Source organism: Microcaecilia unicolor, chromosome 9, assembly GCF_901765095.1.
Source record: "Microcaecilia unicolor chromosome 9, aMicUni1.1, whole genome shotgun sequence".
NCBI lineage: Eukaryota > Metazoa > Chordata > Amphibia > Gymnophiona > Siphonopidae > Microcaecilia > Microcaecilia unicolor.
This window is the reverse complement of record NC_044039.1, coordinates 148380128-148401859: the sequence shown is the minus strand read 5'-3', so window position 1 is coordinate 148401859 and position 21732 is coordinate 148380128. Positions and strand designations below refer to the sequence as shown.

The window sequence follows — 21732 nt, the reverse complement described above, 5'->3', positions numbered from 1 at the left end:
CAGGTCTTGGCCCAGCGCAATGCCAAGGCTGATGGTTTCTGATGTCCATGGCTCTGCTCCAGCCAATTCTTGTCTGTCACCTGTGTATCAACATGTACACCAGCACCTAGAAGAGAGATTGCATAGGTCTCGGAAGAGGCAGTACTCAACTCCAGCACATCCAGAGAGGAAGACCCTCGATGTCCAGGTCAGGACCTGCCCCAAGGCGGACATAGGCTCTCCAGAAGAGTTCTGTGCTGTCTGACTGCAACCATTCATGGGTGTCAAAGGTATAACCAGATGAGACTTCCTTTGGTCTGCCTTCAGACCCTTCCCTGTGTCAGGAAGGGAGAAAGATCCCAGCAGTGGTACATTCTTTTGTTGGATTTTTGAGGGAAATGGCTAGGGCCATTACATTTCATTAAGAAGTTGAGGACTAGCCCTATTTTGGATATCCTTGGTTATGAGGATCCCCTTAAAGAAGCCGTGATGGTGCCCATGCACGACATCCTGAAAAATTGGAGACATCCCCCTCTCTATGCATCTAGTTGCTAGGAAGGTGAACTCTCATGTAGAGAGTCCAGAAGGCTCCTGGATTCCAGAAGGCCCAGTTCCGCCCCCCCCCCCCCCCCCCCCCCTCTGATAGTCGAATCCACTCTCAAAAGAGCTAAGAGTTTTCTAGAACCCACACCTTGGTGCCCTGGGGTGAGATGCTAGGACCTTGGAGTCTTTTGGGAGGAAGGTTTACCAAGCATCTATCCTTGTGTCTTGCACAGAGGCGTACCAGCTCTACATGAACATTTACTTACAGAACTTGGTGTGCAGTGTGTCGGAGCTTGCAGACTGTCTGCAGATAAGGCTGCAGAACTCAATGAGCTAGTAGCTAAGCAGAAATAGTACCGAAAGCATTGGGCCCAGGCAATCTTTGATGTTTTCGATGAGCTGTCCAGGTTTTCTGCATTAGGTATTGGTATGCACAGACTTGCCTGGCTACGCGTGTCAAACCTGTAAAAGCTGTATGATATCCCTTGCCAAGGAGCTAATCTTTTGGGGAGGAAAAGGTGGAGGAGGTCATTGACTGCATCAAGAACTGACACCGTGAAAACCCTCTCTCGGCCCACCCCTTCTGCAATCTCCTCCTCGGAGGTATAGAGGTAGAAACCAGAGGAGGCCCTACTACTCTCAAAGGCATGGACACACTCCTCTGGCATGACCTTCCCAGCAGTCCCAAGGGACTTGTTCCAGAAAGTCCCAGCCGACTCAGTTAAATCAGGGGTCAAACTTTTGACTAGCTCTAGGAGAGCAAAGCTGCAGTAAAAGTGACTATCCCAGATGGCCTACCAGTAGGAAGGGGGCTAAATTTTTCTATCTCAGATGGTCACTTATAACCTCAGACCGATGGGTTCTCAAATAGCCCTTGGGAGGGGGGAGGGTTACATCTTCAAATTACATCAGACCCCTCCCCCCAACCAAATTGTCACTGCGGTTCTTTTTGACAGCGCTTGTGCTGTGGGAAGATTGTGGGTCTTCTGTACCTTGGAGGTCACGAGACTGGCTGTTTTCTGTGAGTATATTTAAGTGGTAAGTTCTTGGCTACCGGTTCCTGCACACTTTGCTTTACTTCTGTGGACGTGGTGCTTTTGCCTACTTTGGCGGTTAGTGCTCCGTCTCCGGGAGTTCAGTCCAGCTCCGCTCCGATGGCAGTTTTGACGGGCTTAGCACCAACGGCTCTGCAAGGCTTCAGTGGCCATTTTGTCAACTGGTTCCTCGCCAGCTACCGTGTCCCAGGATGTTGGTTTTGCAAGGGTAGAAGTATCTGCCCTGCCATTTTCGCCTGAAATTGTTTTTATTACATCAGGCCTTTTTATTAAAGTCTGCTCAAGATGCCTCTTCCCCTCACGTTGCTTTTGAAGAGCAGCTTCCTTAGAAATGAAAACTTTTCGTTTCGCAGGATTTGGAGAATGTTCATTCTCGGGACTCAGAGGAGGTTTTATCTCTGTATTCTGACTGTCCTAATTCTGCTGATGGCCCTGACTTTGGACATTTCAGAAGCTAGCTAGGCTGTTTTTTTTTAATTTGAAAGAAGTCTTTATTGTTCAATGAAACATAACGTAACATAACATACATTGCACAAACAGCAAATAAATGCTATTCTATGGTAAGTACAAAAAAATCTTATAAGAGTTTCTCCACTGTGGTGATTATCAGTTTCATCATTCAAGTATTAACATCACGTAACTTCAACTTTTGTCATTTATACCATTTTTTCCCCCCTTTCCCTTTCCCCCCCCCCTAACAATCCCCCCCCCCCCCCCCAACTACCCACCCTCCCTCTAGAAGGACACGGCTAACCATTAACAAGCATATTACATTCGGGTAATCATCATGCTAAACTGATAAATCTTCAGAGGGGACACTGTTCCAAACCAGTTTCCATTTTCCCATCTGATTTTTGCGCTCAGCCATCAATCTCTCCATTTCACTTACGTACCTCAGTTTGCGAAGCCATTTTGTTATTGGGGGCACCCCCTCCCTTCGCCAGTGTGAGGCTACAACCACTCTTGCCGTTCCCACTACATGTTTCGCCAGAGTCTGTTTACATGCTGTTAGGCCTGCAATCCGGGCAGAGAACAAAAACACCTCTGGAACCCATGGAATTGTACCTCCCAACCATTTCTGCATCCTAAAGTGGATCGCTCTCCAAAATGCACGGATTTTGATGCAGCCCCACCATATGTGTCCCATTGTGCCCCTGTGTCCACAGCTCCGCCAGCACATACCCGAGGAAGACGGAAATATCCTCTGTAAACGAGCAGGGGTAAGGTACCACCTGTATAATACTTTCACTGCGTTCTCCTGCAGGGGTACATGTGTCGACACTCTCACCACGTTTCTTTCTATTCTCTCCCACTCAGGTTCCTCCAGGCACCTACCCAGTTCCCTTTCCCATCTATTCCTGTGCTCCTGCCTACAAATTGTCTGTTGACTTATGATATGGTATAGGTGACTGATCAGGCCTCGAGAGGTTGCAAACTTCTCGCACATTTCCTCCAGCCCCAGCGTTTGACGCTTCATCACTTCTCGCACCGCTTTAGTCTGGAGAAAATGCGCCAATTGACGATAGGCAAATTCACCTCCCTCTACCCCTGGGTATCTCTCCTTCAAGGCCTGAAAAGACAGCAGTGTGTCTCCATCAAACATTTGACCCCAATTTCTCACCCCTATCTCGTACCATTTAGTAAATACCCCCTTGGTGGTTCCCGGCAGGAATAGGGGATTATAGGCTATGGGAGTGTTACGAGTCAATATGCACTGTCTCTTTGGGAATAAGCTGTCCCAATAATAAAGTGTTGTAGTTATCGATGGGCAGGCTCGCTCCTCCAGAGTTCTGAAAGATTTTGGTAACCACATAATGGCATTCAGTGGTTTCTCACCCAGGGAGTGTTGTTCTATATGCACCCATTGACGGTCAGGATAGTCCTGATGCCATTCGAGTGCCGCTTTCCCTTGTGCTGCTCTATAGTACCAGGCAAGATTGGGCACACCCAGCCCCCCCCATCTCCGCTCTTTGTATAAAAGGGACCTCGCCAGCCTAGGGTGCTTTCCGGCCCAGACGAACCGCACCATTTTATCTTGTAGAGAAGCTATAAATCGCCTGGGCATCATCACAGGCAGCACCTGGAAAAGATATAGTAGGCGGGGAAGTATGTTCATTTTGAGAATAGCTATTCGCCCAAACCAGGATATTCCCAAGTCTCCCCAGCGCTCTAGGTCCTCTGCAATAGTTTTACCCATACCCTTATAGTTGGCATTAAAGAGTTCCGAGTAGTCCCCAGTTAAATTGACTCCTAAGTACTTGATTTGTTTGTGTGCCCATCGGAATGGAAAGGAGATCTTTAGGGTGTCCACCACTTCCTCAGGAAGCGTCACGTTCAGGGCCTCTGATTTGGCCATGTTTACTTTAAACCCTGATACAGCAGAGTATTCCGCCATTATACTCTCAAGATGTGGGAAGGTGGTTAGAGGCCGTGTTATCAGCATCAGTACATCGTCAGCGAATAAGGCTATTTTATGGGTTCTATCTGCTATTCTGACTCCTGATATATTAGGATCCGAGCGCACTCGAGCAGCAAAAGGCTCCATCACCATAGCAAACAATAAGGGTGACAGAGGGCACCCCTGTCTGGTACCTCTGTACAGCGTAAACATCTCGGAGTTTCCACCATTGACCCGGACACAGGCCCTTGGGGATTCATAAAAAGCCTGAATCCACCTCCTAAACTGCATTCCAAGCCCCATAGTTCCCAATACCTTATGCAGAAAGGGCCAGTGAACCCGGTCAAAGGCTTTCTCCGCGTCAAGGCTTAAAATACAGAGCGGCTTCTGATTTCGCTTAGCTAGGTATATGATGTCCACCACTCTTCTAATATTGTCCATCGCTTTCCTGTATGAAACAAAGCCTGTCTGGTCAGGGTGGATAAGCACTGGGAGAATAGGAGCCAGCCGGTTTGCCAGCACCTTGGCCAGTATTTTTACGTCTGCATTTAAGACCGATATAGGGCGATAGGATCCACATTCGCATTTATCTTTTCCTGATTTAGGTATTACTGCTATCCATGCCTCCATCATAGATTTCGGAAGAGGCCCCCCTCTCCCCACCTGATTAAACACGTCTGCCAATAGGGGCGCTAGTTCTGGGGCGAATTTCTTGTAGAATTCGTTGGGCAAACCATCCAACCCAGGTGATTTACTTGATGGCAGGCTACGAATAGCCTCCTGAATTTCCTTAGGGGTTACCGGTTCATCTAAGAGAGCCTGCTGATGTTGATTCAAAGAGGACAGCTCACTGCCTTGCAAGTATTGGTCTACCAAGTCCGGGGGAGGGTTAATTTCTTGGGCATACAGGTCTTGGTAGAATTCCCTGAACCGCTTACGTATGTGTTCAGATTTATCTAAGTCCCTCCCACCTACTTCACATATCCTTAAGATAGTCCGTTCGGCTTTTTGCCGACGCATTCTGATAGCTAGGAGGCGCCCCGCCTTATTGGCAAATTCATACGAGCTCACTCTTGTCTTTGCCTGTAACAAGCCAAGTTGTTCTGAATAGATAGAGTCGAGTAGTTCGCGCTGTGCAGTAAGCTCCCGCAGAACTCGTGCCGACCCGCTAACCTTATGTTGAGCCTCTAACCGGCTAATGCTCTCTGTACATCTCACTATCTGTGCCTTACGGATCTTGGATTGTTTGCTAGCCAACTGCAGGAAATAACCCCGAGACACCGCCTTCAGAGCGTCCCACACCGTGCTAAGTGGGGGCCCTGATTCCAGGTTAAACTCAAGATATTCTTGTAGCATTTTTTTATAGCCTTCCACCGCTTCCCCTTCCTGCAGTAAACCCACATTTAGTGACCATCTTTTGTCCTTATGCTCTGCTCTAATGTTTGGCAAGGTTACCCACACTGGGGCATGATCCGAAATGGTCATGCTACCTATCCCCGCTGCAGGTCCCCACTCCATTAACGTGACATCTAGAAAAATATAGTCGATACGGGAGTAGGATTTGTGGACTGGTGAATAAAATGTGTAGTCTCGCTCTCTCTGATGTTTCGTCCTCCACAAGTCTAGTGAACCTAGTGAGGATACTAGAGATCTCAATGCCTCTGAATCTTTCTGTCCCTCAACTCTAGGGACTCCTGTACGATCTAATTTCGAGTCCATCACAGCATTGAAATCCCCACCAATGATAAGGGTACCCCGTACAAAAGTGGCCAGAGAATTTTTAACTCTCTCAAAGAAGCGTGCCTGCCCATTATTTGGTGCATATATAGATACAATTGTTAGGTCCACTTGGGCAATTCTAATATGTAGGAATATATAGCGTCCCCCCGGGTCCCTCTTTACTTTAAGCACCTGTGCCCCTACTGCTTCATGGATTAAAATCGCTACTCCCCCCTTTTAGATTCTGTTGCTGAGGCGTGGTACACCACTGGATACTCTGAATGGGAGAGAAGTCTTTCATGTCTACCCCTCAAATGTGTTTCCTGCAGGAGAGCCACGTGTGGTCTAAGCTGTTTCAGTTCTTTATAAAACTTCTGTCGTTTCTGAGGCATATTAAGCCCCTTTACATTATACGATATTATCTTTAAGTCTGTGCCCATCTTTGGTTAATTAATCAGGATTAACCTGCAATATCTTTCCATGACCCCTCTGTATCACGTCAGCTTTGTTCTCAGCCCTGTCCTTCCCTTCCCCTTCCAGAATCCCCGTCTCCCACCCGCACCCTCCCCTGATACCCCCCTTCCCCCCATCCCAGACATTCTCACCACTTGAGAGGCCTATGACCCTCAGGTGGGATTCGAGGAAGTTACCCAGCTCCCACACAGTCCCCGGCTCCAAGTCCAGCCCCCCCCTCCACACTTAACAGATCTAAACAATCCCTATTTCCCCTTCCTCCCCCGCCTTGAACCCCCATTCAGCTCCCTTATACTTTAGTATACATCATATTCATATCGTTACCGATTCATTTCTGCTTATAAGTCTTAAGGATATGGCTAGATGCCTGACCATCCCAGGTCTCACCATCTACATGTCGAAATCCACATCCACTGCAGTCCTCCACTCTCCAGATCTTTAGAAACACAGTCTCTGATTTCCCCTCGAGCCTATGCAGCCCAGTTCAGCGATTTTGCTTGCTTCTCTTGGATGATTCTGGAACCCTTTGCCATCGTTGAAGCTTTGCCCTTGTGGCGGGCGCCACCGCTCCAGGAGGGGCTTTTGCAGGCACAAGTTCCGCATCGTGCAAGGTCTCCCATGCCTCCTGTAGGTTTTGCACCCGATGCTTAACGCCCTTCAGTGTAAAGTTCAGAGAGAAGGGAAATCCCCATCTGTACTGTATCTGATGTTTGTTAAGGATCTCCAGCGCTGGTCTCATCTGCCTTCTTAACTGGAGGGTGTATTGTGACAGGTCTTGATAAACCTGGATCTGGGCTCCTCCATATTCCAAAGTCTTGTTCTTTCTGGCCGCTGCCAACACCCTTTCCTTGGTCTCATACTTATGGAACTTCACAATGATATCTCGTGACTGTTGTTCTTTTCGCGCCCCAAGTGCTCTGTGTGCTCTGTCCAATTCGTATCGGGGCCCTCCGTCCTCCGGGCCTAGCAAGGTGGAACATAGCGTTTGCACTATTTCTGCTACATTTTCAATTTCACCGCCCTCAGGGACGCCACGAAAGCGAAGATTATTCCGCCGTCCCCGATTCTCAATATCATCTAATTTATACTCCAGGTGCGCATTTTTATGTTCCATCTCTTGTAACAGAGTTGCATGTTTATGTAAAGTTTCGGCGTGTTCATCTATCTTTAGTTCTGCCTCCTCCATTCGGCCCCCCAGCTCCCTAAGGTCGACGCTGAGTGTGTCCATCCGCTCCAATATTTCATCTTTGGATTGTTTTATCTCCATCTGTATGTTGGACAGAAACTTGCGGAGTTCGCCAGTCATACCTTTTTTTGGTGGAGGGGCTCGCGCTTCAGATAGGGAAAGCGCCGAGTCCGAATCCGACGGGGAGGCGCGCTCAGGAGATTCGCGGTGTTTTGCGGCCTTGCCTGCCATGCTTTTCTCCGCTTTTTCCGCTTCTTTTTTTCGCGTAGAAACGGTTTTGCTCATGTTGTCAGCTGTTTAGAGGAGGAATCCACTAGCTTTTGCTGTGTCTTTCTCCCTTTAGATCGCTTTTTTCCCCTAATATGCAGTGGAGGGTGAGGGAGCCAAGAAGCTAGGCGACCATGCTTCCCTGTGACGTCACTTCCTCCCCCCTAGCTAGGCTGTTTTTGAGTACAGAGTTGCCTCTGTTGATCACAAAATCTATGGAGGCTTTATTTATTTATTTATTGCATTTGTATCCCACATTATCCCACCTCTTTGCAGGCTCAATGTGGCTTACAATACATCATGAATAGTGGAAAGATGAAAGAAAGTATACATTTAGTATTACAGAGGATCTAGAGTAACGTGCTAACTAAGAACATGATGGTAGTTTAACAAGCAAATGTTGTAAGGCAATTCTGGATGTACGTTTAGGAGTTCGTATTTGTTGATCTTTGTGGTATGCCTTGTTGAAGAGATGCGTCTTCATTAGTTTGCGGAAGTCTTCCCCTGCTTCAGTCCTCTAGTCCTGCTCCACTTATTATGTCGGGTACTAAGAGACCTCCTGTATCTTTCCTTATTAATGAGGCTATGCTGGAGCTTTTTGCAGCTCAGTGGGAGACCCCTGATTCTAACCTCCGGGTGGCTCGTGTTATGTCCAAATTATATCCCCTTCTGCCGTCTGATTTAGAGCAGTTTGCTTTGCCTAAGGTGGATGCCCTTATTATTGCGATTACTAAACGTACCACTATCCCCGTTGAAGGCTGCACTACATTAAAGGATATGCATGACTGCAAGCTTGAGGCTTCCATGAAGCCTGCTTTAAATTCTCAGACAGCAATTTTTTCTTCTTTTGTAGCCAGGGTTTCTTTATTGTGGATTCAACAATTGCTTATGTTGGACTCTCCTCCAGACTTTCTCCCTACCTTAGAGGTAGGGTTGTGGTATTTGTCAGACGCTCTGTATGATATTCTCCGAGCATTAGCTAAGGGTATGGCTTTGGCTGTTTCTGCATGATGCTGGCTATGGTTGAGGCATTGGGCCACTGATGTGGAATCCAAATCTTGTCTGGCGAAGTTGCCTTTTTGGGAGAAACTACTCTTTGGTGCAGATTTGTAGAAGACTGTTAGACCTGGGAGATTACAAGGTCCAGCAGCTACCTAAGGACAAGCCTAAGCCTCATCTACGGGCGGCAAAGTCTTGTTTTTGACGCTAGTGCTTCTGCTCAAAAACCTTACTTTCCTCAGACTTGGTCTTTCTTTCGAGGAGGCAAGAAGCCCTTTTCTGCTTCCTCAAGAACCTCTCCTTTGCAGCCCTCGAAATGACAGGGTCGAGGTTCACTCCTTGTACATAGACATAGATAGGCATCTTTCCCGCTTTCACAAGGAGTGGACCACCATTACTGCAGACCAGTGTGTCCTCAATATCATGCTCTATGGCTACAAGCTAGAATTTTCAAAGCCATTCGTGTATCTTTTCATGCTGTCCCCTTGCGGCAGCTCTGCAAAGAGGCAGTTCTAACTACTTTAGCCTTTTTAAGGCGACTAGGGGCCATTCAGCCTGTTCCTCCAGCAGAGAGGGGCATGGGTCGATATTCCATCTATTTTGTCAAACCAAAGAAAGAAGACTCTTTTGCCCAGTTCTGGATCTCGGAGGAGTGAACAAGTCTTTTAGTGCTGCACTTCGGCATGGAGACTCTTCGTTCTGTTATAGCTTCAGTCCAGCCAGACAGGTTTCTACCTCATTGGATCTCAAGGAGGCTTATTTTCATATCCCAATTTGGCCTCCTCACAGGAAATTTATCCGGTTTGCAATCCTGGGAGATATTTCAATTCAAGGCTGTACCTTTCAACCTCGCCACTGCACCTTGCACATTTTCAAAATTTTGATGGTAGCAAACATTCTTCAGCAGCAAGGGATCCAGGTGCATTCTTGGACGATTTGCTAATTTGGGCGCCTTCTTATCAAGGAGGCTTATTTTCATATCCCAATTTGGCCTCCTTACAGGAAATTTCTCCGGTTTGCAATCCTGGGAGATATTTCAATTCATGGCCGTACCTTTCAACCTCGCCACTGCAGCTTGCACATTTTCAAAATTTTGGTGGTGGCAGCCATTCTTCACCGGCAAGGGATCCAGGTGGATGATTTGCTAATTTGGACGCCTTCTTATCAAGAGAGCCTTTGCAGTACACAGACAGTCCTGTCTTTTCTGCACTGGGTTAGGTGGTGAATTACAGCAAGAGTCATCTGCCCCCCCCCCCCCCCTCCTTATCCTGGAGCTTCTGGGAGTGTTCTTCAGTACCAGTTGGGGAAGGTTTTCCTGCCTCAGCATCGCCAACTCAAACAGCTAATTCTCAGGCTTCTCTTTCTTCCTTTCCCATGGGCAGGGGATTATGCTCAGGTTCTTCATTCTGCGGCGGCAATTTTGGATGTTCTGCCTTGGGCAAAGTTCCACATGTGGCCCCTACAGTTGCCCCTGTTGAGCCGGTGGTCTCGGGGACTTATGACCAGCTGGTGCTGTGGACACCTCAAACCAGATGGAGTCTGACTTGGTGGCTTCTCCCTGCGCACACTCAGGCAGGGTGTCCTTACAGACTCCCAGGTTCTCACCTCCGATGCCAGCCTCTTCGGATGAGGAGTTCATTATCTCCACCATTCTGCACAGGGTCGCTGGTCGAGAGTGGAGGCTTCCTGGTCCATCAACAGATTGGAACTTCAAGCTGTCCAGAAAGCTTTACTAGCTTTTGTGCCTCTTCTTCATGGGAGGCCAGTACATGTGCTCTTGGACAATGTCACAGCTGTGTCTCATGTCAACAGACAAGAAGGAACAAAGAGTGTATCTTTAGCCCAGGAGGCATACTTTCTTTTTCAGTGGGTGGAATTGAACATTCTGATTTCAGCATCTCATGTAAAGGGTTCATTGAACTTGCAAGTGGATTTCCTCAGCTGAGTGTCTCTGGACCTGGGGTAATGGCAACTGTCAACTGCATTTCACCTCATTTCCATACAGTGGGTCCTTCCAGTTGTGGACCTCATGGCATCCAGACTCAATGCGCAAGTATACAGATTCTACAGCTGCTTCAGGGAGAGACTCTCAAGGAATGGATGTACTGGTACATCCTTGGCCTTTGGACTGCCTCCTTTACTTGTTTGCTCCATGGCCTCTTGTGGGAAAGACGTTGCACAGGATTGCTTGTCATCCCGGGAAGTTCGTTCTTTTAGGCTACGGACTGGCCCAGATGTCCTTGGTATGCGGACCTCTTCTGTCTTCAATTCGCTCCTCGGTTGACCCTTCCTCCACAGACGGGCTTATTGCACCAAAGTCTAGTATTTATAGAACATCCCTCCACTTTGGTCTTACAGCCTGGCTCTTGAGAGGGCGCGATTGAGGAAGACGTGTTAACGCAGATGATGTTATTACTACCTTGCTGCAAGCCTGAAAGTGGTCCACTTCTTATGCTAGAGTGTGGAGAACTTTTGAGAGCTGGTCTCCACAGAATGGTGTTTCTCCATTTTGTGCTTCCTTGTCTCAACAGGAGGGATTCAAAAAAGGCTTGGCTCTCAATTCGCTTAAGGTACAGGTGGCAATATTGGCATGTCACAGAGGCAAGATATAGAATGCCTCATTGGCTGCTCACCCTGATATAGTGCAATTCCTCAAGGGAGTCCCTCATCTGCATCCCCTTCTCTGCAATATTTGTCCTTAGTGGAGTCTTCAAGTGGTTATTAAGGCTCTTCAGTCGACCCCCTTTGAGCCCATTCATTTGGCAACTATCAAAGATCTTACTTTAAAGGCAGTATTTCTAGTTGCTATTTTTTCAGCACACAAAGTTTGAGCTTCAAGCTTTCTCTTGCAGGGATCCTTTTCTCTGCTTTTCTGACTCAGGAGTTTACATACAGACAGTTCCGTCCTTTTTGCCGAAGATTGTTTCTCCTTTTCACGTCAATCAGACTGTTCCTCCTTTTTCCAGGAATGTTCTGCAGAATACACTTCCCCGAGACTGTCTGATGTGAAGTGCTGTCTTACCGCTACTAATGATTTCAGGTGGTCTGATCATCCTTTTGTCCTCTTTTTCAGGACCCCGGAAGGGTTGCCAACCTCCAGTGTGACAGTGGCTTGATGGCTTAAGGAGGCTTTTTCTCTGGTCTGCATATTGAGGGGTAGATCTACTCCCATGCACGTCAAGGCTTATTCTACCAGGTCTTTAGCAACGACTTTGGCAGAGTCTAGGGCAGTTTCGTTGGCAGAGATCTGTCGGTTAGCAATGTGGTTGTCTTCTCATTCTTTTGTTAAGCATTACCATTTGGATGTGTCTGCTTGAGCAGATGCTTTCTTTGGGGCCACGGTTCTCTCTGCAGGGATATCACATTCCCTCACTTCTTGAGGATTCCTTTGGTACATCCCATTTGTCTGAACTGATCCTTGGGACGTAATGGAAGGAAAATCAGTTAATTACCTGATAAATTTTCTTTCCTTTAGTCCCAAATGATCAGTCCAGAGCCCTCCCTTCTGTGATGTTATCTGGGTTCTATGTAATTTGGGGTGTTTTGTATTCTGGTTCTGTTATTTCTAAATCAAGAAAAAAGAACACATCAACCTCCAGAAACAGGACAATGAAGTGTTCTTTATTGAAAAGACCTGTTATGGGCTGTGTTTCGGTGACCAAGCACCTGCATCAGGGTTCACTGAAATTGTAGAACTCTTAAATAATAAAAGAAGTCTGTGTTCCACTGAATGAGACACAAATGTAGTCCCGCTTCTAGTCAGGAAAATATATACAGTAAATGCTGTCCCACTTCCAGTTGGGAAGATAAAAAGTACGTATAGTCCTTTGTATCACTGATGCCACTGTAGGCAAAAAACAAACAAACACCAAAACAATTTCTAAGGCACAAGTTTTGCTCTTTGTTTCATAGATCTTTTTCTATCTAGAGGCTACAGTTTTTTTCTCTGGAAGTCACTCTTGTTCACTGCTTTATCAAATACTGGCTTGGTTGCTAAGCACAAGAGCTTATGAGGCACAACTCATTAGAGTTCTCTATCTCCAACTGCTAGCGGATGAACTGATCCTCTGGGACTAAAGGAAAGAAAATCATTTTTCCTTCTAGGAGTCTCACAAGGGCCTACCAGGAATAGGCAGTACTTTAAACATTGGCTACTAGAATATCGATACAATTAATAGATGTTACTTCTGTGCTCACCTTGCCCTCTGGTGGCCAGAACCGGTGGCTGCTATGGACTATCATCCGTTCCAGACTTTAGCCTAGTCCAGTTCGGATCTTCCAGGCTGCCGGATTTGTCTGTCTTGTTTGACCCTGCACAGCTTCCGTAGTGGCCTGGTGATTGCTGCAGTGAGCCTCAGTTGCTGCTGGGCTTATTAGCCATTTGGAATATCTCTGCCTTTGCCTTTGCATCATCTAAGGCCCTGGTATGTTGGTGCTTGCTGCACTTCAGCCTGAATTTGTTTCCTTGTTCTAGTTTCTTGCCTGAAGTTCTTGCCTGTTTCTAGTTAGTCTATGTTTAGTTTAGGGTTTGCTTGTTTCTTAGTCTTGCTCCTTGTTTGTAGTTCTTTGTGTAGTGCTTAGGTTTCTGTGTTGTCTGTCTTTAGTGGCTGCTTGCATCTTTAAGTTCTTTCCCTTGTTTGTCAGTGTTTGTTTCCTGCTTTTGTGGCTGCTTGCAGCTTCCATTTTCTGTCCCCTAGCTTGTCCATTCCCTGCCTTGTGTTGTCTATTTCTGTGTGTCCTAGCCCAGTTTCCTGACTTGCTGCCCATGTTTATTCCTTTTCCCTCTGACCCTCAGTCCCTGTGCTGCCTAGCTGTTATCCAGTCCTGCCTTGCCCAGTAAGTCCTGCCGGCCACCTGCAGCCAGGAGCTCAACTCCTGGTGAAAAGTGGCCAAGTGCAGGTGAAGTTTAAGGGTACCTGCTCTGCTTAAGTCCTGCCTGTTTGCCTCTGCTGCAACTCCAGTCAGGAGTTCCAGTCCTGTTCTGCCTAGTCTCCAGTGTGGGGTGGTTTTGCCTGCCACTGCTGCTTCTCGGCAGTGGCCCAAGGGATCACAAACCCAGTTCCAGCTTTGAGAACGTGACAATAGAAACACTAAATAAGGTGAATTAGAACATGTTGATCCTACACAGACATTTAGAGCTAATAGACTACCTGATCTTTTTCACACTTATAAAGTATAGAATCACAAACTAAAGATTAGAAATATGTAGACAAAAATTAAACTGAACCCTCCCCCTCCCCCCCCCCACCAAAAAGCCTGTTTCTGTATACAGTGGAACTCCAGAGAAAAGTGACAGATGACCCCCTCTACTGTGCAAAATGTGGAGGGGCATAATCGAAAGGGACGCCCAAGTTTTCCTGGGGAAGTCCTCTCAGGACGGCCCCGTGAAGGGGCGGCAAAACCTGTATTATCGAAACAAAATGGGCGTCCATCTTTCGTTTCGATAATACAGTCGGGGACGAAATCTTGAAATTTAGGTTGACCTTAGAGATGGTCATCCTTAGACTTGGTAATTTCTGATTTTCGGCGATAATGGAAACCGAGGACACCCATCTCAGAAACGACCAAATCCAAGCCATTTGGTCATGGGAGGAGCCAGCATTCGTAGTGCACTGGTCCCCCTGACATGCCAGGACATCAACCGGGCACCCTAGGGGGCACTGCAGTGGACTTCACAAACTGCTCCCAAGTGCATAGCTCCCTTACCTTGTGTGCTGAGCCCCCCCCCCCCCCCAAAACCCACTCCCCACAACTGTACACCACTACCATAGCCCTAAGGAGTGAAGGTGGGCACCTAGATGTGGGTACAGTGGGTTTTGGAGGTCTCAACATTTACCACCACAGGTGGGGGGGGGGGGGGCGGGGATGGCCCTGGGTCCGCCTGCCTGAAGTGCACTGCACCCACTAAAACTGCTCCAGGGACCTGCATACTGCTGCGATGGAGCTGAGTATGACTTTTGAGGCTGGCACAAAATATTTTTAAAGTTGTATTTTGAAGGTGGGAGGGGGTTAGTGACCATTGGGGGAGTAAGGGGAAGTCATCCCCGATTCCTTCTGGTGGTCATCTGGTCAGTTCTGGTAAGAAAAAAGGGACCAAGTAAAGTTGGCCAAGTGCTCGTCAGGGACGCCTTTCTTTTTTCCATTATGGGTCGAGGATGCCCATGTGTTAGGCACGCCCAAGTCCCGCCTTTGCTACACCTCCAGCACGTCCCCGGTAACTTTGGTTGGCCCCGCGACGGAAAGCAGTTGGGGATGCCCAAAATCGGCTTTTGATTATGCCGATTTGGGCGACCCTGGGAGAAGGATGTCCATCTTCCAATTTGTCGAAAGATGGGTGCCCTTCTCTTTCGAAAATAAGCCTGATAGAGATAGCAAATGTAAATATCCAAAGATTATATATTCCAATCATTACATTACAAATTAAATAATTTTTAGAAATGGAAAAATAAGGTGAGATCTTATTGGACTAATGTTACATTTTTGACTAGTTTTTAGAGGCCAAAGTCACCACCTTCAGGTCAGAACAGTACACTGCTGTTATGGTATACTATCTTTATTTATTTTAGATTTTGCTCACACATTTTTCAGTTGTAGCTCAAGGTGAATTACATTCCTACACTGGATATTTCTCTGTCCCAGGAGGGCTCACAATCTAAGTTTGTACCTGAGGCAATGGAGGGTTACGTGACTTGCCTAAGATCACAAGGAGCAGCAGTGGGATTTGAACCGGCTACCTCTGGATTGCAAGACCGGTACTCTAGCCACTAGGCCACTCCTCCAATCTTGACCTGAGGAAGGAGGTTTTGGCATGCAAAAGCAAGTCAAAAATGTATTTCTCAGTCCAGTATAAAGGTATTACCTTATTTTCTATTTTTTGTTTTATTTTTATTTATTAATCTTTTAGGGTGGACTAACATGGCTATCATATTTCATCCTAAATTAATTTTTTTTTTCTCTCTATCTTTGTTGTTTGGCCATTTAATTTTTCTAATCATGTTGGTCCCAGTCTTTGGTTTTTGCTTTCCCCGTCTTCTCTTAACTTTCTTTCCAGGGTTTCCTAATTTGTCATTTTCCTCTCTTTTTAACATCTTCACTTCCTCCACTACTTCCAGCACTAATCTTTTCCCTTTCGGCTTTCTTCCATTTATTTTATATTTCTGGCTCTGCCCAGATTTCATCCATTTTTACTACCAAGTCTTCAGTTTCCCTCTTTATTGCGTCTGCCTACAGATTTCCTTCTCTTTCCCTTACCCTGGCCCTCCCATTTCCCTTCCTCTTATTCCCCAGTCTTTTAACTATCCTCTCCCTTCCATCCAGCATCTCTTGTCTCTCTCTCTCCCCTCTTCTTCCAGCCATGGGCAGCGGAACATCTTTTTTTGTTTGGAAGGGCCAAACCAACCTAACTTCAGCCTTGCTCCCAAGCTCTCTAATTGCTGACAGTGTTGGACAAACTAGTGGCGGAGTCATGACTCCTGTGGATCACTCCATTCAGCTGCCTAAGCATCCAAAATCAACACCCCCTTCCATCCAGCATCTTTTCTCTCTTCTTCCCTATCCATTCACCCCTGGCATCTTCTGTTGCTCTCCACCCCATCCAGTGTCTTCCCCCTCTATCCCCTTCCATCCAATGTCTCTTTTCTCCTTCTCCCTATCCAACCCCCTCACCCTCCTCCATACAGCAAGCACCTCTCTTCCATCTGTTTCCCCTTCCATCCAGCATCTCCCTTGTCTCTCTCCTCTCGCCTTCCATACAGTGTCTCTTCTCGGTTTTTAAAAATATATTAAACATATTACAAATTTGAATAGCAAAGTGATACAAGTAAACTATACAAAGGAAATATAATGATAAACATCACCATTCCTACTAAGAACTGAAATCAAGATGGAAAGAGAATCCAATTAGGAAAAAAGGAGCTTTATAAAGGCATTATACAGATCATAAGTACTGAAACTGCCTGGTTTCCTCTATATAATCATATTAACCCAGTCTCAGTATTCTGCATTCCCTTGCTTTACTAGAGGGCTCACCTGGCCAGTACTGAATAAGACTACTTCACTTGCACCCGTAAGACTCGTGCTATAAAGTCCAGGACACCCAATCAATATGGGCTAAGGACCACACACTCCACCAGCATACCACACACACATTAGACGTCAATCACACATTCAGAATCTAATTTTGTACTTGTGGCAATGGAAGGTTAAGTGACTTGCCCAAGATCACAGGAACCAGCATCAAGCTTGGAATCTGGCTTTGCTGGTTGTCAGCCTGGTACTGTAACTACTAGTCTACTCCTCCATAAAGCTGCAGAACTTCCTGTTACAGAGAGAGGCTTGGTGCCAGGTGTGAGACAACATACTTTCACTGCAGTGGTCAAGGCTGAGGGCCTTGAGGAGCAGGGAGAAGGAGTACGCAGAGGAGAGGGGGCTGCCAGAGTAGGGCACCTAAATTTGAGGCACCAAGCTATAGAATTGCCGCCATAGACTACACAAATGAATTATCGATCAAGCCAGTTATTTCGACAAAGCAGTTGGTTGGCACTCGCGGAGCAGAGATGATTTACGTTTGTCAATACTAAATCCTGCTTTGGAGAATAAACATTACATAAGTACATAAGCATCACCATGCTGGGACAGACCAAGGGGCCATCGAGCCCAGCACCCTGTCACCAACAGCGGCCAAAAGAACAAGCAATTTGTCCCACCCATCCTAGAAATACTGTATTCCCTCGTCCATTCAATAACATTCTATGGCTTTTTCCTCCAGGAAGCCGTCCAACCCTTTTTTGAAGTCCGCTAAGTTAACCGCCTTAACCACCTTTTCCGGCAGCGAATTCTAGAGTTTAACGACGCTTTGAGTGAAGAAAAATTTCCTCCGATTCGTTTTAAATTTACCACACTGCAGCTTCATCGCATGCCCCCTTGTCCTAGTATTTTTGGAAAGCGTAAGCAGACGCTCCACATCTACCCATTCCATTCCACTCATTATCTTATAGACCTCTATCATATCTCCCCTCAGCCACCTTTTCTCCCAGCTGAAGAGCCCCAGCCTCTTCAGCCTTTCCTCATAGGGAAGTCGTCCCATCCCCTGTATCATCTTTGTCGCCCTTCTCTGCACCTTTTCCAATTCCACTATCTTTTTTTGAGGTGTGGTGACCAGAATTGAACACAATACTCGAGGTGCGGTCGCACCATGGAGCGATACAATGGCAGAATAATATCCTTATTTTTGTTTTCAGTCCCTTTCCTAATGATACCCAACATTCTATTTGCTTTCCTAGCCGCAGCAGCACATTGAGCAGAAGTTTTCAACGTACCATCAACGATGAAACCTAGATCCCTTTCTTGGTCCGTGACTCCCAACGCTGTACCTTGCATGATGTAGTTATAGTTTGGGTTCCTCTTTCCCACATGCATCACTTTGCACTTGTTCACATTAAACGTCATCTTCCCACGATTTGACTACTTTGAATAATTTTGTGTCATCGGCAAATTTGATTACCTCACTAGTTACCCCATCTCTAGGTCATTTATTAATATGTTAAAAAGCAGAGGTCCTAGCACAGATCCCTGAGGGACCCCACTAACTACCCTTCTCCATTGCAAATATTGACCTTTTAATCCAACTCTGTTTCCTATCTTTCAACCAGTTTTTAATCCACAGTAAGACACTACCTCCGATCCCATGTCCCTCTAATTTCCTCTGTAGTCTTTCATGGAACTGTGGTTGCTGGAGTACAAAGGTAACGTCTTGCCAATTTTGAGAGAGCGTCTTCTCCACCAGTCTAAAACGTGAACTTCTCCAGTTGAAGTGTGCTTGTGCTCTGCTTTATAAAGTTCCAACTCGCCTACAGGTTGTTCCTCATCTTCATTATCAGAGCTAGATGGCAGATTGAATTTCATCTGCTGTGGTGGTTTCTTGGGCAATGGAAATAAAGGTCCAGGGTTTGAATTTTCCGTAGCAAGCAATTATTTGATGGAAAGCCAAGTATCTTCACATTCTGTATGAGTAAGAGATGTCAACTTCTTGGACTGCACATCCAAAGCACACGCTATAGACAAGCATTGAAATTTTGCTTGCAGTTGCTAAGTTCTGCACAAAATTTCTCCTTAAAGCAAATTATATATGTGGGATCATCAGATATGGTAAACTCGCATATCAAATGGCAAATTGTAGGCAGAATTGGATACGTATTTCTCTCCACCAAGGTGTTCTGTGGCAAATTTGCATGGTTCAAGCATTTTACTAAATTTTTCAGTCTTCCATTCTACTTTTAAGAGTGCAGGTGAGTGTTTATGGTCTGCAAAAGTTGACATTACTGGCTCCTTATGTTTCAGCAGCTGTTCCAGCATGTTAAAGGTACTGTTCCATCTTGGTGGTGCATCTTGGATCAGCTGCTCTTCAGGCAATTCCTTTAATCGTTATTGTTTATGAAGCTCTGAAGTGTTGTCAGAACTGTATTTGAAGTGACATACTATCTTTTGACATTTTCAAAGAGCCACATCAATTTCAGCCTCTTGTATAGCAACATTTACACAGAGCTGCAGTACGTGTGCCATACAAGGAACGTGCTCGTAGGGCAGAAGAAAAGCCGCTTTAAACATATTTCTAGCATTGTCTGGCCCCAAAATAGAAATTGTATCCTGAAGATGCCATTCATCAAGTACATATTTGACATGGTCAGTCACATGTTCAGCTGTGTCTTTCTTTAAAATTAAAAATTTCAAGAGCCATTGACTGAAGACACCAGTTTTCATTGATGAAATGCACAGTTGTTCCTAGATAGATAAGACCTTCTTATTCGCCAAGGCTTATTCCCCTGGCTACTCCATTGTTTAACCTCTACCACTTGTTGGCTCGTCACCCCTGTCCTTTGCCCGTGTTATCCTGTGTACCTTCCCCTCCTGTCACATTCTGTTTCTGTGCCATCTCTATATTGAATTGGTGGTAGGAGTGGACTTTGGTCCTGGGGAACTGAGGAACTGAGTTCGATTCCCACTTCAGGCACAGGCAGCTCCTTGTGACTGGGCAACTCACTTAACTCTCCATTGCCCCATGTAAGCCGCATTGAGCCTGCCATGAGTGGGAAAGCGCGGTGTACAAATGTAATAAAAATACTCTTCACTTAATGTAACGTCATTGCACCTGCTTATATGGGAAAATGTGGGGTAAAACTGCACCAAATTAAAAAAAAAAAAAATAGATGTCATTGCCAACAGAAATCCAGTAATCTGCAGTTATAAACACTCATGTAGCTTTTGATAAATGCATCATTCTTTCATGCTTTTTATGATCATAAAGTTCAGATAACTTTTGCTTAAAGGTAGCTCATGATGGCAACACATTGGTAGTCAGAAGTGGCCACCTGGAGAAGTCTCTGCAGCCCTGAATCTGTTGCTATATTAACTGGTCGGCAAACCATAGCGATCAATGCATTGGTTGCATAAGCTTTCACCTTACTTACAATAGTTGATTTTCTGAAGAAGTTTTCAATTTTCCAGTTGTCAGATGAATCTGAAGTTCCAGGAACCGAAGCTCTTGATGAGTGAACAAAAGGATGTTTGCTTTTTTGCAGATGCCTGTTTGTGTTTCCTTCCAACAGCTTCAGAGCAGCTGTAGAATAGTAATGAGCTCACTGTAATACATTTGCATGGGGTTGTCGGTGGCTGCTAATGGTACACAGTAGAGCCATGGAAAAAACCTTTGCACATTACTCACTAAATAACATTAGCTTTAGACTGGCTACAACTAGTCTAAAGCAAACGTTCCCAGCATGGTAAATATGCTTTGGGGGTCTAAACTGTTGTCCTGATTATATAAGAGATCGTGTTCTTACCTTTAGGCATGATTGACTTGTTTTCTTCTTTTACCTGCAGGCTTAGATAGTTTGCTTCCAACCCCATTGCAGCAGTCCAAGGTAAGAGATTTCATCAATGCACTCATAAATGTCAGTGTGTTCTCATTTTTAATTGTAAAACTGTCTGACTCGGAGCCCTTCAATACAGTGCCTTAAGTTTTCTGCAGGTCTGTAGTAGAATTTTCCACGAAAGCTTTTTCTTTTGACATTTTTACATGTATAATGTTAAGAAAATCAACAAAGCAACTAACATATATTTAAAATTGAAAAGTAGGAGTTTCTGCTCAGGTATGTTCATATTGAGTGAAAAAGAAAACTGAATGTGGTGATTTATTCATATTTATACATTTCCTTTCCTAAAAAAGGGTGATTTACAGAATACTTTCCCAGGATGAAAGAATTCAGGATATCTAGGTCACTGGTTGTATTATATTGTGGCCATAAAAAGTGGTCTCATTCCAGCATGGTCAACTTAAATGTTTATAAAGTAAGTTATTTTTTGTTGATTTTGAATAAGTATTGAAGCACTTCTAGGTAATATACAAAGGCAAGTATGAATTTTTGCAAATAAAGAATGATCTACTATAATAAAACACACCCTCAACGTTCTGCAGACACTGACATCACTGCAGGTACTCAGACACCGGTTCGTAAGTTCATGGTGGTGAAGCCACAACACTCACCATGTCTTCATGCCCCGCCCTCGCGTCACAGGTGATGACGTCGAGGGCAGAACATGTACACAACAAGGCAAATGAACTACTCCTCCCCTTCCAACAAATCGCAGCCGCCGAAGACGTGCCCATCACCCCGCCCCATCGCCCCGCCCCTTTAAAGGTACCGCCCTGCCCCCCGGTCGCCCCCTCTTCCCCTCATCACCTACTCTCCCCTCCCCCTCACCTCCCCTCCCCTTACGCCACTATCCCTGGTGGTCTAGCGGTACCTGTTCGCTCGGGCAGGAACGAAACAGCCCCTGCTTTCCTGCCCGGAGCGCTGCTGCTAGCTGCCCGGCTGCATCGTGTGTGAGTCGGCTCTCGGCGTTTCAAAATGGCTGCCGAGAGTTGAAGCTGCCTCGCGAGACTTCAACTCTCGGCGGCCATTTTGAAACGCCGAGAGCCGGACTCCCACACGATGCAGCAGGGCAGCTAGCAGCACCGCTACGGGCAGGAAAGAGGGTGCTCTTTCTTTCCTGCCCTGACCGAACAGGTACCTCTAGACCACCAGGGAGACTAGCGTAAGGGGAGGGGAAGGGAG

At 46.1% G+C, this 21732-nt stretch overlaps 1 protein-coding gene across 1 annotated transcript in view; it reads left to right on the top strand.

Annotated features, from left to right (window-relative positions):
* Nucleotides 1-21732, top strand: part of KNL1 (kinetochore scaffold 1) — a 305881-nt gene that overhangs the window by 33916 nt on the left and 250233 nt on the right. The window contains exon 5 of the mRNA XM_030213700.1: nt 20498-20538. Within this exon, the coding sequence (XP_030069560.1) occupies nt 20498-20538 (41 nt within the window). The remainder of the gene's footprint in view (nt 1-20497; nt 20539-21732) is intronic.